General features: G+C 33.8%; 1 protein-coding gene across 1 annotated transcript; it reads left to right on the forward strand.

The window, feature by feature from the left end:
* Window positions 1-10,678: 10,678 nt before the first annotated feature.
* On the forward strand, window positions 10,679-14,795 carry LOC141721547 (uncharacterized). The gene is made up of 5 exons (XM_074524494.1): window positions 10,679-11,063; window positions 11,939-12,239; window positions 12,697-12,855; window positions 13,044-13,339; window positions 14,354-14,795. Exons 1-5 carry the CDS (start codon window positions 10,863-10,865, stop codon window positions 14,573-14,575), a joined length of 1,179 nt encoding a protein of 392 aa, XP_074380595.1. The 5' UTR covers window positions 10,679-10,862; the 3' UTR covers window positions 14,576-14,795.
* Window positions 14,796-15,528: the final 733 nt, after the last annotated feature.

The raw sequence follows: 15,528 nt of genomic DNA on the forward strand, positions 1-15,528 counted from the left end.
AACTTTGCCCTGCACATAATGAGTTTTAAGTGTGTTTAGCAACCCAGGCAGTGTTGGGTACTTTCTTCTTGTTAACTGATTTAGCAGAAGTAGAATGAGTTGTTTCAGATAAAATAGAATTCAATGACTGTTGTGCATTTTCCCTATCTGCTGTAGACCCAATTTTTGTTTCCTTGAGGTCTACTCTTAGTTTATGACAACTTTTCATCACTTTCAAGTTGCAAGGGATACAGTCAAACTTGTCACAGAATGAGTAGGGATCATTTGCATCTGCTTCAATGTATTTGCAGGCTCCTTCAACTGGCTTGTAACAACCTTTTTACAAAGGTGAGTTAGATGATTTACAGAGCCACAATTTTCACACTTCTTTCTTGGAGCATCTGCAACATAAACAAAATTATTGCTTTTGTTTATCCCAATTTTTCCATTTCTATTTTTCTTCTTCTTTCTTGCAACTTCAGTCTTGGTCTCTTTGAAAGGTGTCTTGGAACTTTGTTTGTCCATGAGCTTCTCTTCAGCTTTGGAAGATGGAGTTGCTTCTGTATTTTTCTTCTCTTTATCTTCATCGGCAATTTCTTGCTTGATAATCAACTCTTCTTCACTGAAATTTACTTCACATGCCTTGAACATAGGAAAGACAACCTTTTTCAGCATTGCTTGAACATTTTTATTTTCTGTTTCTTTTCCTTTGTCACATATATCTTTCTTTTTGTTGTTCAAGGCATCATTGTCAAGACCAATAGCAATGTTTGCACATGGCTTGTTTATCTCATGGTAATGTCCAATTAACTCAAATACATTCTTGAAGGATTTCAATTTAACTTCATTCTTTTCCAGCTTCTCCCATAGCACTGCTTCAATTTCACTTGCACACTTGAGCTTGTTCTTCAGATATGCATTTTCTTGTCTTATAGTTTCAAGCTACACCAACAACAATTCAGCTTCACTTTCAAGCTTCTCATTTATCTTTGTCAGTCTGCTAACTTCTTCATTAGCAGCAACCATACTTGTATGTATGTGAAACATTTCTATACTCATCTTTTCTACAGTTTCCTTATATTGACTCACATTTAATCAATGTTAGTGAAAGTTGAACCTGTGATTTTGATGAGGATGATTCTCCTTGCTCCAAGGCCATTAAAGCAAAATTTCCAACTTCTTCATCTTCATTATTATCAGAATCATCCCAACTTTTTCCCTCTGCAATATAAGTTTTGCTTCACTATTTCTTCAGAAGAGCTTCATATTTTACTTCCAGTTCAAGATAAGTTTTGTCCTTCTTTGCTTTCTTGGGTTTCCTGCATTCTGTAGCAAAATGGCCTAGTTCATCACAGTTGAAGCACCTTATCTTTGATCTGTTAACAGATCCAGTTTTGTAACCATTTTTGCTATCAGATGTGTACTTCCCTTTTCCTTTCCAGCTGCTGTCTTTGTTGAAAGACTGTCCTTTACCCTTGAAGAATCTTGGCTTCTTTACTCTAATGTTAGAGAACTTTCTTGCCAGATAGGCCATTGACTGATCAAGATCATCAAGTTCATCCAAGGTGTAGAACTCATCTTCTTCTAGTTCCAGAATGACCTGTTCTTGTGAATCATTTGTTCTTTGCTCACTTGTTGAGGCAACTGGAGTTTGAGATCTTGGCTCATCATTAGAGGTCTGAATTTCATTGACAATTAAAGCACTTGAACCATCTACAACATGCCCTTGTCCAGTTCTTAATGATTTTCTTTGAATCATTTCTAATTCATAAGTTTTCAAGATTCCATAAAGAACTTCCAGTATTATTCAGCTTAGATCTCTCCCTTCTCTGATTGCTGAGATTTTCTGTTCTAAATGATTAGGGAGTGTGAGCAAAAACTTCAAGTTCATTTCTTCAGCTTCATAGTATTTGTCATGGAGCTGCAAGTCATTTATCAGCTTATTGAACCTTTCAAACACATCAGTGATACTTTCTTTTGTCTTGGCCATGAAACCCTCATATTATGAAATTAGTATCCTTCTTTGATTAGATTTAACTTCTTCAGTTCCCTCACAGAGTTTTTCAATCTTTTCCCAGATTTGCTTGGCAGTGTCACAGTTGACAATGTTGTTGTACATTACATTGTCAAGTGACTCTATCAATATCAGTTGCAAGCCACTATCTAGGGAAACTTTCTCTTTTTCAGGCTCAGTGTACTCAGAAGGGTCTTTTGGAGCATAATGAGCTGAAATGGCCATATCATCATCGGTTGATTCTTCAACTCTAACCATAGAAGTGAAGGGCCCATTTTTGAGAATCTGAATATAGAGTGGATTGGCCATCCTGATAAACATCAATATTTTCTTTTTTCAAAGAGTGTAGTTAGCTTTGTCAAATGTAGGAATTTTGATGCTACTGATTTTCTGTGTATTTATTCTTCCAAGATCTTGAATCCGTTTACTTTCAGATTTAGCTCTGATACCACTTGTTAGGTAATGAATTACACACAGGGGGTGAATGTGTGTTTTGTGTTTTTATGCTTTTCTTGAACTATTTTGGTTGTGAACATAGTAAATCAATTGTTGTTGTGAAATGTGTTCATGCAGAAATTAAACATGCAATGATAAAGAACACAGATCTTTCAAAACTCACTTAGTTTTATATTAAAATTAAGAATGTTTTGCTACAAAATTTCTAGGCTCTTTGTTGATAAAGAGCTTAGCTTTTATCTTGAGAGAATACAAGAGTTCATGATCTAAATTGTTGTACAACTAACAAAGGACCAGTGTTAACTTTATAATTTAGTTAACTGCTGCTTTACACAATGTATAATAAGACATGCTATTAACTTTAGTAAATTGTCACTAGTCATTTTTATTTAAGAGAAAATATATCTTTCATTTCTGGCTTAGCATATCTTTGCATACTGTGGTAACTTTGATCTTCCTTTGTCAGCTAATCTTCACTTTTGATCTTGTACACTCTTTAAGCTGCTTTTTGTAGACTTGTCAATCCAGATGGTTGAATTGTTTGTTGATTGTAAATCTTGGATATTGAACTGGTCTGTAATTTTGTACTTTGAGATTTTACCTCGAGATCTCCATTTTGGTCTATAGAGAACTTGACATCTCGATAAGTATATTGGCTTATCGAGATCTCTAATACTCCATTGTAAGTTTAACTTGTAGAAGTCTCTGGGTTCTCTATAGGAGATTTTGGCTTGTCGAGATCTCTAGTATTCATATCTTCACTTAGACTTATCGATATCTCTGAGTTCTCTAGTGAAATTTGACTGATCGATAACTCAGAGTTCCCTAATGAATGTTGACTTGTCGATAACTCTGAGTTCTCTAGTGAAGAAGTGACTTGTCGATATATCCAATCTTCATGTCTTCAATTTGGCCTGTCGATATCTCTGAGTTCTCTAATAGCTTTCCTGACTTCTCGATAAGTCATTTGGAGTTCTCGAAAGACTTCTCTATAACACTAAATTTGTGACTTGTAGAGATCTTGACTTACAACATTTTTCCCAAAACAGATCTATTCAACTCCAAGCTTCTTCATAATTCTTCTGAGGCATGATCTTCTTGATCTTCTTCCAGATAGAATTCTTAGGCTTGATACTGTTTACAGAAAAATACTCTAGTTTGCTCTTTTGACATTTTTTACAGACTTTAAATGTTACAAGTACAAAATACAAATTAAAATTACAATACAACTTACTTAGGTTGTCAATTTGACTTAGCCTTGGTAAAGTGCAGGCATGTCTTGCACAATAATACATGAACCTATGCTCGCATGGCAAAATCTAGACCTCTATATTCACTGTCGCTTCAATAGAGATTAACCCACTATCTTATAAGTTCGCGATGCTCATAAGACGAATAAGCACAACCAATACTAGGATATCGTACAATCACCACACACTAAGATATTGAAACAAATTAACCATTGAAATTCATAAGTAATTCCGTTAGATACCCACGATAACGATTAGTTCATAACCGAACTCATCATCACCGTGGGTTCCGATGAAAGCATGGTAAATAAACTAAGTCTTTATAAACTGAATAAATAATCAAAGTACGTTAACAAGAGTAATAGGTTCAAACAACAAAGAAAACAAGCATCAAAGATTACAACTTAAGCAAAGAATCACAAGTAAAAACTAGTTCTTCTTCTCCTTCGTTGAATTGTGCTATTAGGTCTTCTCGTCGTTATCTCCTTGCTCTTGATTATGAAAAACATCTTTAAAAGGTCTTTAAATACCAGCCCAAATAATCCAGGAGTCCAGAAAATCAGTCTTCCAATAGAATCAGGATTCTTCAAAATCGACCTATCGCGGCCGCCCTGGGATCCGGCGCGGCCGCTCTGAGTATGGCGAGGCCGCGCCGAGTGTAACGCCCCCAAATACGGGGCCAAGGGATTTGGTCGTCACTATAAAAACTCAATCCAAATTAACCTGTTAAATCAAAATGCAAATGCCAGCGGAAGATATTTAGCATCTATGACCCCAAACTAATCCAAGATCTTTTAAGGTTACAGTTCTAGAAACAAGATATCCAAATTTTCACAAATAAATTTTTCACTTTATTTTAAGACTCTTTTCAATAAATTCCAACTCAAAACTAACCCGCTAGTATAACTTCGAAAAGAAGTATACTAGGCCCAACTATAAAATAACACAATTATAATATAATATAATATAAACAACTTTATAAAATAAAACTTACACTAGTCCGCAAACCCTGAACCAACCACCTTCCAAAAGCTTCTTCTTTGCTTCCTCGAATTACGCAGCTAAACAGCGCTAGTTAATCCTCACTGGAGGTTAAATTTAAAAATAGGCAAGTATGAGTGAAAGAAATGCTCAACAAGATCATTATAGTAAATATCGGGTCGTTTTGATATAGAACCGACATCTGCAATAGCGCAGAACATTTAAAATCATAATTGCTGAAACATAAATTTTATTAAAGAATCGGGTAATTGTTTCTTACTGTATTCAAAACTCTTTTTGATACTTTCGAGAGAAATGCTTCAGCAATACTTTGAATCTTGACGAGATAAAACTCGTAAAATCGTGTTTACGGAAATATCGTAAACAACAATAACAAGAGGCAATGATTATGGAGTGGATCATAAACTCTATTCAAAACTCAACTCTTGATATTAATATTTATTTTATCGTCATATCAAATTAGATATCAATACGAATTTTGATGTTCACAACCTACCCGCGCTAAAATAGGGAAGTCAACATTAATCATCTGCATTAATACCACATTTGATATTTAACAACAACTCAAATATCAACATCAATCAGCAACCGAAATAAAACTGTATTCCACCTTTCTTCAAAACCAAAACAGTTGATAAACATTCCTTATAAGATTATCAAAAGCAATATAATAATTTAGATTGGAATCCTCGAACGACGGTGTGTTGCCGCCGGTGATCAGCCGCGGAGCAACACCGGTATGCCGAAGCATATCCAACTAAACAAATGGGGCACACAAGGCACATATCGGCCTAAAGGTATTGTATCCTGTATAATACCTAAATCTCCGCTGGACCGCCGCCACGACCTCTTACGCAATTTGTGATCATCCAATCTTAAAACGTTTTATTGAGAAGGGTCATAATACTCGACACCCTTATAAACTTTTATTCGCCCATTAACTTGGGCAGAAAAACCAAAACAATGTCATCTTTCTCAAATCCAAAATATTTATACATCCAATAGTTGGATAAGTAAAACACTTGACTATTCTGAACATAAAATAGCAGATAAGTACTTGCATAAACAGTTTCATTTATTTCAGCGATATGTAAAACATTTATCTATTCAGAACTGAGAATAGGGAAAGCAATATTTGCATAATAAGATTCAAAATAAATATCACTTGAACAATAAGTGATGATAGGGATACTTGCCTTTGAGATTTAGCAGTTAGTTACACTCGCAAAGACGCCTCTATTCTGACATTTTGTCTCAAAACATCTCCGTCTTTCTTTTCAACACTTTATTGATATGTTGCTCCTGCGATTGCTAGAAGCCAGATACCCAATACCATTTCATCTTACTCTTTATCCAACGTCTTGTCCCGATTAACTCGAATGATCTGCATCTATAATTAAAAGATACAACTTTAATCGCCTAAATGATAATTACTCGAAGAACTGCGCGTCAACATCCTATCGTCTACCCATACGATAGCCCGCACATAAAGAAGATAGTCAAATACAAGACTTATGACCCACATGCACACGTAATTCACATAACATATAAACACATAATCCATGTATCACATAATTCATATCACATATGACTCAGTTCATCAAAAGGTTCGACTCGGTACGTTTAACAACTGAAATCGGGTCATAAATATAACTTTTTGATCAATATGCGACTCAGAATCAGTTTGCAAATCAAGCGACCTTTCGAAACAAAAGAATTTGGGTATCGAAAGTATTTTTAATGAAATCGGAATATTTTTCTGAGTCTATACGCGTTCGTTTCATATTAAACGGACCAACGGTTTATTTATAACGAATAAAATAAGAATAAATCAATTAATAATAATATTAATTAATTTTTAAATACTCAGATATATTTTTAAAAGCTCAAAATAATTTTTAAATCATTATTTAGGAAAAATCAAAATTAAAAAGAATTTTTCCATAATTTTTGGATTAATACAAATTATCTAAATAAACTGATTAATTATCTAAATAATTAATCAATTTAAATGAATAAAAATTTTGTATTTTTGTATTTTTAAAAATAATAAAAGAAAATAATTTTTTTTGGAATTTAAAATATTTTGGTAAATAATTTTTAGAATCCAAAATATTAACTAATTGATTTTTTTATTTAAAAGAAAAGAATTTTAGAAAATAGAATGAATTTTGAAATATTTGAAAAAGTAAAAAAGCAAAAACAGTTGGGAGAATAAAGGTTGTCTTCAACCTTAAATCGAATGGTGGCCGGAACTGGCGGCCGGAGGAAGAACCTCGTCGGCGACCTGATGAACAGCCGTCGGAATCTGGAGAAACCCAGAAACCGGCCGGCGACGTCCCAGGTCCGGCAGGGGCTTCCCAGGGCCAAAATCCACACCGTTCGATACGGTTTTTACCTCAAAATCCTCCACTGCATCCCAGAAAAACGAATACAACAACATAAAGTTCAATCGATCCAGCAATCTAATTTTCCGATTAAAATAATGAATTTTCCGATGAACACATCGGAAATTCGATTCCACCATATACTCAACCAAAATCAATGAAACGGTTATCAAAACAAAGCTCAGATCATTTAGAAACTATCAAAATCCTTAAAAATCATCAAGAACATCATATTAATAATAAAAATCGATTTGAAAAAAATCTAAAAACTCAAAACTCGGACTAGTCGATTTCGAACTAAAACAACCCAACCAAGTACTCAAATCGACTCTCCAGATCATTTTAAAGCTATCTATAGTATCAAAATCAATCAACAATCATTCTACATAAAAAACGAATTCATGAACAAGAACACAAAATTTAAGTTTTCAGAATATTGAACCTCAGATCGTGATTCTGGTATCAAAAGATCGGGCTTGAAATAAGGATCGTTTTGGTGTGTAGAACGTTTGATTTGGTTTCTTGGTTTTCTCACAATCATCAAATCTTTGTGAAGAACAAAATCATACCCCCAAAAATGTTCTTGGCTATTCTTTTTATTTCTGATATTTAATGAAATAAAAAGAATAAAACTAACACAGCTATTTATATTTACTGAGATTATATCCCCAAAATAAATTAAGGGTGTTTTTATCCCCATAATTAAAATAATTAATCCCCAAAATAATAATTATGGGGAATAATTTAAACAGCAGCAAAATACAAAATTTATATCAAAATTTCCCAAAAATTGCGAATAATTCAAAAATGTAGAAAACAATTGTTTTCATAAAAAGAAAAACACGAATTTTGTGGGCTTTAACATCCCGGCGGGGTCCCGGTCCGTTTATTTTTGAAAAACAGAAACGATACCTAAATTAACAGAAAATCCCGAAGACACATAAAATACCTTCAGACTCACATAAAACGAGTGACGCAAGTAAACACGCGTCCAATTTACGGATCGATTCATATAGATGCAATTTAAACAAGTAACGAGTATCCCATTGGATCATATCGGATCCGAAAATATATTACTTAGCCGCTAAGTAACTATAAAAATGATACAATTTAATACCAGATTTGGATAATTATCAAAACCGGGCTTCTTATAAAATATTTTCTACGAAAATAATGTAAAATATTCCGTCTCTCAATAATACGGGTTTTGTTGATCTTTTAAAATGTTTATCGTATCGAAAATCTTGCGTCGGGCCGCGCACGAGTCAAACCGTAATCCGGATCGAAAAAGTCAAAACACGGAAAATATCCGGAATTACCAGATTAGGTTAGGAAGGAGTTTTCGGAAGAGTTTCGGGTTGTAAAAACACAAAAACGGTTGAAGTTGGATGATTCCGACTTTATAAAATAGTTTATAATTACTCAGAAAATAATTTATTAAATCTATAACTTCTTTACAAAATCATATATCAATCCAAAAATTACCAGAAAAATACCATAATTATCTATATTTTATTCTGCACATATAAAATTAGTATACTCAAAGAATATCATATAGAAACATCCAAACATCAATTCCACTTATCATATAATTCCCTAAAATTCACATAAAAATCACATAAACAACTCCAAATAATAATAATAATAATATCTGAAAATATGGGATATTACACCGAGCTTCTGGAAAAACTGGAAATTTCTTCTTTTCTTGACTGCAACTGGTGGCATCTTTCGCAAAATCAACCGAGGCTCCATCCTAACACTCTTCTAGCATAAGAACAATGTAAAACCATTCATGTTTCCGATTATGCCCTGAAATGCAAAATACCACAAAAACACATCAAAAACACAAACAATCTTGAGTACAAAACACCAATTCGAGCGTTTATGAAGCGTTCTAAGTGGACATAAATGCCACTTAACAGGCATGTCCTTAGGCGATATAACCTTATTAAAAGATTAATTATCAAGGAGATATAAATGTAAAGTGCATAGTAATGATAATGTTGCAGACCCACTGACTAATGTTTTGTCGCAGAAGAAGCACAATGGTCATACTAGTTTCATGAGTATTAGATACATGGGTGATTGGCTCTAGTGCAAGTGGAAGATTGTTAGTGTTTGAACCATAGAGATAACACTATAATGTTTTAGTTTAAGACACTGGATAATTAATGTTTATGTTCTATCGATTATTCCCTTTATAATTTATTAATTCTTAATTTACTGCGATATAAATATTAGATTAATAAAAAAACTTGAAATATGATATGAATTCTATATCTCTAAGTACTAGCCTTTTGGCATCTAGACTAGCAGACAATACTACCAACTAACAACCTTAAAACAAATAAAATAACAGCTACATTCCCCTAAATCATTTTGGGATCATGTGCACAATAATTGACTGAATCATAATGGACTGGACTAACTACAATAATTAGTAAAGGAAATGGGTTTTGGGCTTCAACACGTAGTGTAGTAGGATAAGTTTTGGTCGTAATAGTTTAGCGTGATAAAAAGACTATATCTAGTAATTTAGAAATTTAGTAATTTAGCATGTGTATAAAACTATTTATTTTTATTTTTAATAACCAAAATAAGGGTATAACGTTGAACTAAAATATAGGGAGACTATATCTAGTAATTTAGAAATTTAGTAGTTTAACATATTTATAACAGTATTTATTTTTATTTTTAATAACCAAAATAAGGGGATAATCGTTGAACCGAAATATACACCATTTCAATTATTATATTATAGTATAGAATTAATTTTATGAAATTATATTATAATGCTCCTAATTTTATTTACAATCTTATTTCGAAAGAAATTTAATTTGTGTCGTTGCAAATTTTTGTCAAATGAAAAATATTTGTTAACGTTAAACTCCGATCATAAAAAGGAGTCAAATAATAATAATAATAATAAGATTTAAATTCAATGTAAAACATTAATAGTAATGAAAAAGGGAGTCTTTTTTTGACGAATAAAGTGAAAATTTCATTAAAATATTGAACCCCAGCCGGGACAAATCCCCGAACTGTCAACCTCAACCTGATTGTGAAACAAAAATCAAGCTAACCAAATAACTGTTTTGTTTTCAGATTGTTTAACACGTAGAATATTCAAATTCTTTAAACTAAAAAGTATTACAATGACATCTCCTGTAATCCAATCTACATCAATTCTGAAACTAGTAATAACACAATTGTCCTTCACATAAGCACCATCTGTAGCCCAATGTTCAAAATTATTAGTTATATCAACTGATATTAGAGTAACAAAGACCCCTAAAATACGAACACTTTTCTGTTGTGAAAGGTAAGTTTTTGCGGTATCCACCACCGTCCTAGATCCCAAAGATATCATATAAATCCTTTTCAGAATGACTACCGAAACCGGTAACAAATGACAGAAGAACATCACGACATAAAACACTAACATCCCAAAAGATGGGCACGACTAACAAATTTGATAACAAGATACTCGATAAGATCTAACCCGAAAGTGATTAGATCTTGATTTTATTGAAAAAAATAATAGATAAATAAAAGCGGAGATGGGAGAGGGAAAGAGGTTTGATCGCATATTAAAAAAGGGAGTCTTTTAATCGCATATTATCTTAAACATTGCAGTTCTAGGTTTTCTCGACCATTTTAGATTACATAAAACATTCTTACACGACACCCATAGATATCACACGAACACAAACTCCAGTTCGTGCAAAACCCTGAAAACCCCCATCAAAAATATTAATATCTAAGAAGAAGATGAGGGGGAAGGGCGAAGAGACGAAGTTATTACAAGAACTGATACTGTACGCTGCCAGCGCCGCCTGTAGTTGTTTGGTTTTATTTTTTGGTCTACGTCTGCTTGACCCTAATCGAGAAGCTTCTAAGAAGGCTCTCGAAGCCAAGAAAGAGATTGCTAAGCGTCTTGGTAGACCTCTCATTCAGACCAATACCTACGAGGTACATCTATCTTTATGTCCTTTTTATTACAGCCCCCAGTAAATTATTGTGTTGGACATTTTGTTGTATATGTTTAATTGTATGTGTTGGATTGATGTATTGGGTGTTATTGGTTGTAGTGGTGTTGAATTTTACAATTTGGTTTTTAAGTTAGTTCGAGTATTTTTTTTTTTTTGAAAAAGTTAGTTCGAGTTTTCGTGTTTTATAATTTGGTAATAGGTAAGTTATGTTTTAAATTTTTAGTAGGGTAAATTATTATCAATTGGACTATTTCTTGTAGTTGGAGAACTCAAACTGTATTTACTGTTATTGCGTAGTTTGGTAATCTAGATTGTGTATAATGTATAATGGTTTAATTTACTATGCAATTTGAGATGTACTTGTTAAACTAGGTTGGATAAAGGTTTGTAGTGGTGGCATTATATGTGTTAAGCTATGAATTACTGTGCTTGTGAATATTTGGAATAAACTAAATGTGTGCTTCGATGTCAAACTATGGAACAAGGGAAGGTTCTTGAGATGCTATAATGAGAATGTTAGTTATATGTTAAATTTAGTTTAAGAAAATGAAGAACGTTCAGGTAGTTTGTTTTATTGGTGTGCTATATGTGTATGCCTTTTATTATGTGTTAATGGTTCTGAGTATAGGATAAATGGAATGCACCATGCATGTTAGAGCATTGTTCTACAGTTTCATCAAGTTATATTATAAAAATATTTTTTCATCGTTTCCTAGAATTTATTTATCATATTTCTAGTTCAGCATCTGCCTCCTGTAAAGTGGGACAAGTGTGAGAGACCCAGAGCAAGAGGCCTTTGTTGGTTTAGAGATCCATGTAATCCTAATGTTTAACTTGTCAAATATTGCCTTACAGGATGTAATAGCTTGTGATGTTATTAATCCTGATCACATCGATGTGGAATTTGATTCAATTGGAGGGCTGGAAAGCATTAAGCAGTCACTGCACGAAATGGTTATTCTCCCACTTTGTAGACCGGAACTTTTTTCAGGTGGGAAACTCCTTAGTCCTCAAAAAGGTGTTTTGTTATATGGACCTCCTGGCACAGGGAAGACTATGCTCGCAAAAGCTATTGCAAAAGAGTCGGGGGCAGTTTTCATTAATGTAAGGATAGCAAATTTAATGAGCAAGTGGTTCGGTGATGCACAGAAACTTGGTGAGATTTTTTGCTCTAGTCCTTGGATCTTTATTAATTGTTTCTTCTAATTTAGTCTTTGATGGGACATGTATTCTAAAATATAAATTCTATCAGGTTGTGATTTTTATGTTGTCTTTTGCATTGACCAGTTTTATTTTCCGACTATTTAGTTCTAGAACCTCTTTTTTGCTGATACCTCTACTTAGCTTTCGGTCTAAGGACTTCTGTCCGTGTTTTGTATAGTAGCAGCTTGGATGGTTAGGAGAATTATAGTTTTTCATATGAGTCAGACTTGACTTAAATTTTGATTATTAATTTTTTTTAATAAATCCCTTTAAAAGAATTACCGTTGGTCTGCAATTTTGCAGTAGTCTGTAAGGGCTTTGTATCCTGTACATTAAATTTATCCTTTCTTGTGTTGTAGTCCCAACACGTTTATGTTAAAGTTGTTTGATTTAATAAAAAAAAATTGCAGTGGCTGCTGTATTTAGTTTGGCCCATAAACTCCAGCCTGCTATTATCTTCATTGATGAGGTCGACAGCTTTTTGGGTCAGCGCCGTTCTAGTGACCATGAAGCATTAACAAACATGAAGACAGAGTTTATGGCTTTATGGGATGGCTTCACCACTGATCGTATGTTCCCTTCATCTTTATTATTCTTATACCCTAATTTAAAGTTGATCTCACAGTTTCTCTTTCTAATTTCCATATCATAACTGTGTTTAGCAGCTGCGGATCAGGGTCAATATAATTGGTAGAATTTTTGCAGTTTTTAAAGATAAATTTTACTTTTTTTACTTATTTCTGATATATTGATGTAGAAAATGCAAGAGTGATGGTTCTTGCCGCCACCAATCGTCCATCAGAGCTTGATGAAGCAATACTTAGACGTCTCCCTCTGGCTTTTAAAATTGGATTACCCGATCGCAGGGGTAGAGTTGAAATACTAAAGGTTATCTTGAAGGGGGAAAGGGTGGAGAGTTCAATTGACTTTGACCACATAGCTGGTTTATGTGATGGGTACAGTGGCTCAGATCTTCTTGAGCTTTGCAAGCAGGCAGCCTATATTCCCATCAGGGACCTTCTTAATGCTGAAAAGAGGGGACTGGAACCTTCGGTCTGTATTCTTTTCTCATATATTACTTCTCTGATTATAAAGGAATAATTTCATTAATGATATACTACAATAAATGTAGCTTTCTGAAGCACTGATTGTTAACTTTTCTGACTGGTAGTAGCCTAGCAGGTCAAGTAGACTGAATTCCCCATGGATTCATTTCAAACTGATATACAGAACCACTAGTTACTTACAAAAAATCTAATGACGGACGACTGTAGAAGCCTTGACATTCTTTGGAAAATATGCTGTTTAGGAATTTCCACCTACCTCTGTGTAATCATTCAATATAATATTTAGCACTTGAAGTCCTAAAGCAGCTAAATCGTATAGTAGATTAAGTTGGTACACTTAGAGATTTGGTGTTGTTCCAGAACTATTGTAGGTTACAAAGATTACCTTGGTACAGTACCAAATAAGTATTGATAATTGATAATAAATTAATAATAAAGGTATATTAGGTTGCACGTTAATATAAAAAATGGTGATCGATGAGGCAGCGACTTCATATGATTTGTTCACTTGTACTTAGAAATAGGATTGTAAAAGTTAGATTGTCCAGGTTGGAGATATCTATTGTCCAAGCTAGTCCAACACTGTTATACACTAAAGAGAATTATACAGTTTGTCAGGGATGTGACCAGGAGTACATAGGAGTGGCAGTGTCCAACACATACCCGAATGTGTCCAAGACTGAGATGCAACCCTCTGGGAACTGTCCTCATTGCGTAGGGTGTCATTGTGTAGGGTGTTGTTGAATTGTTAATGTTGTAAAGTATACTCTTTTGAATTTGGCCAATTCATACAATTGTTCGTGAAGGTTTATTCTGTTATTTTTTTATATGTTGGAGAGGGAAATGTTCGATAAGTTTATTGTTTTTTCTTGCCCATGTTCCTCTTTTTCGAGTCTTAAGTATTTGCAGAATGTTAAAGGGGGAAATGTACAATAAGTTTATTGTTTCTTCTTCCCATATTCGTCTTGACGAGTCTTCATTATATGTCTTGTATTTTCAGGAACCCAGGCTATTATCACAATCAGATCTTGAGAATGTTCTTGCGACAAAAAGAAAGACAAAGGCTGCTGCTAGTGAATACACAAGGGCGAGTTCACAATTGCCAGGATGGTCAGGCAATAGTGAGCCGGATGATAATAGAGTGCGAGCTGCAATTAGTGAGCTATCCAAGCTTATGATGTCCCAAGTTCTAAATATTCAGACGGAGGACCAAGATCTCTGAGGTTTTTTATCTTTGCTTGTATTTGGAACGGCTAAGATCGGAGTCTAACAACAATTCAGGAAAGAGTTTTAAATGTCTGGTGCCAGACATTATGAGTTTTGTAAATATATCTGCATGAAGTGTACTCTATTATCTTCCATATATGAATTCTGAACACCTTGAAAGGGTTGACACGTTATCAGTTAAATATTGTTGCATTTTAAAGTAAAATTATGTCAAAGATTGTCAGTTTTTATTTACAAGTAACAACCTATGCTTGCATAGCTTTCTACATACGAACTGGTCAGTTTTTTTTTTTGATAAGTGGACTGGTCAGCTTTTGTGATATGAAACTGAAATATGAACTTTCATCACGACTTCTTATACGAAACATTTGCAGTTATATGTATTTGTGCAAGTAACGTAGATGTGCTATGGATCTGTTACGACTGAAGTTAGGACTGCAATTGAATTGCGTCTAATGGTTACATATTATGTACTTCTAATACGAAACTTCTGCAGCAGTATGTATTTGTGCGAGTACCATAGATGGTCTATGCTGAAGGTAGTAATTTTGTTTGTGGTTTGACATTACTTGAATGTTTACCGTCGTGTCGTAGCTGATGATGGAGTAGGTAAAGCATCACGTACATGGTTTTATTCTTGGTAGTGGGGTGTTCTGTTTTGCATATTTAGTAGTGATTACAACACTATGTTAATGCTTGTTAGCACACATGTTCTGAATTTTTACTTGGTCGTTTATGGGTAGCTGAATGTAGGCCATTTGTAACTATGTTTTAAGAATGCTAAATCTTTATAGATGTAATATAATTGTATGGATAATAATTTCTGAATAGCAGCTATTAGTTTCCAGTGTGCTAAATTCAAGTGTTTGCTCATACTTTGTTTGGTCATCTGCAAAATTTAATCTAATAGGCCCGCAAGGGTGGCTCTGGGGATAATTATTTTCTCGG

This window comes from Apium graveolens, chromosome 4, assembly GCF_009905375.1.
Source record: "Apium graveolens cultivar Ventura chromosome 4, ASM990537v1, whole genome shotgun sequence".
Classification (NCBI taxonomy): Eukaryota; Viridiplantae; Streptophyta; class Magnoliopsida; order Apiales; family Apiaceae; genus Apium; species Apium graveolens.

Coding starts and splice junctions, on each gene's coding strand:
- LOC141721547 (XM_074524494.1), top strand. CDS start 10,863: ATGAGGGGGAAGGGCGAAGAGACGAAGTTATTACAAGAACTGATACTG. Junction 11,064..11,938: donor TTCAGACCAATACCTACGAG/GTACATCTATCT, acceptor ATTGCCTTACAG/GATGTAATAGCTTGTGATGT. Junction 12,856..13,043: donor GGATGGCTTCACCACTGATC/GTATGTTCCCTT, acceptor ATATTGATGTAG/AAAATGCAAGAGTGATGGTT.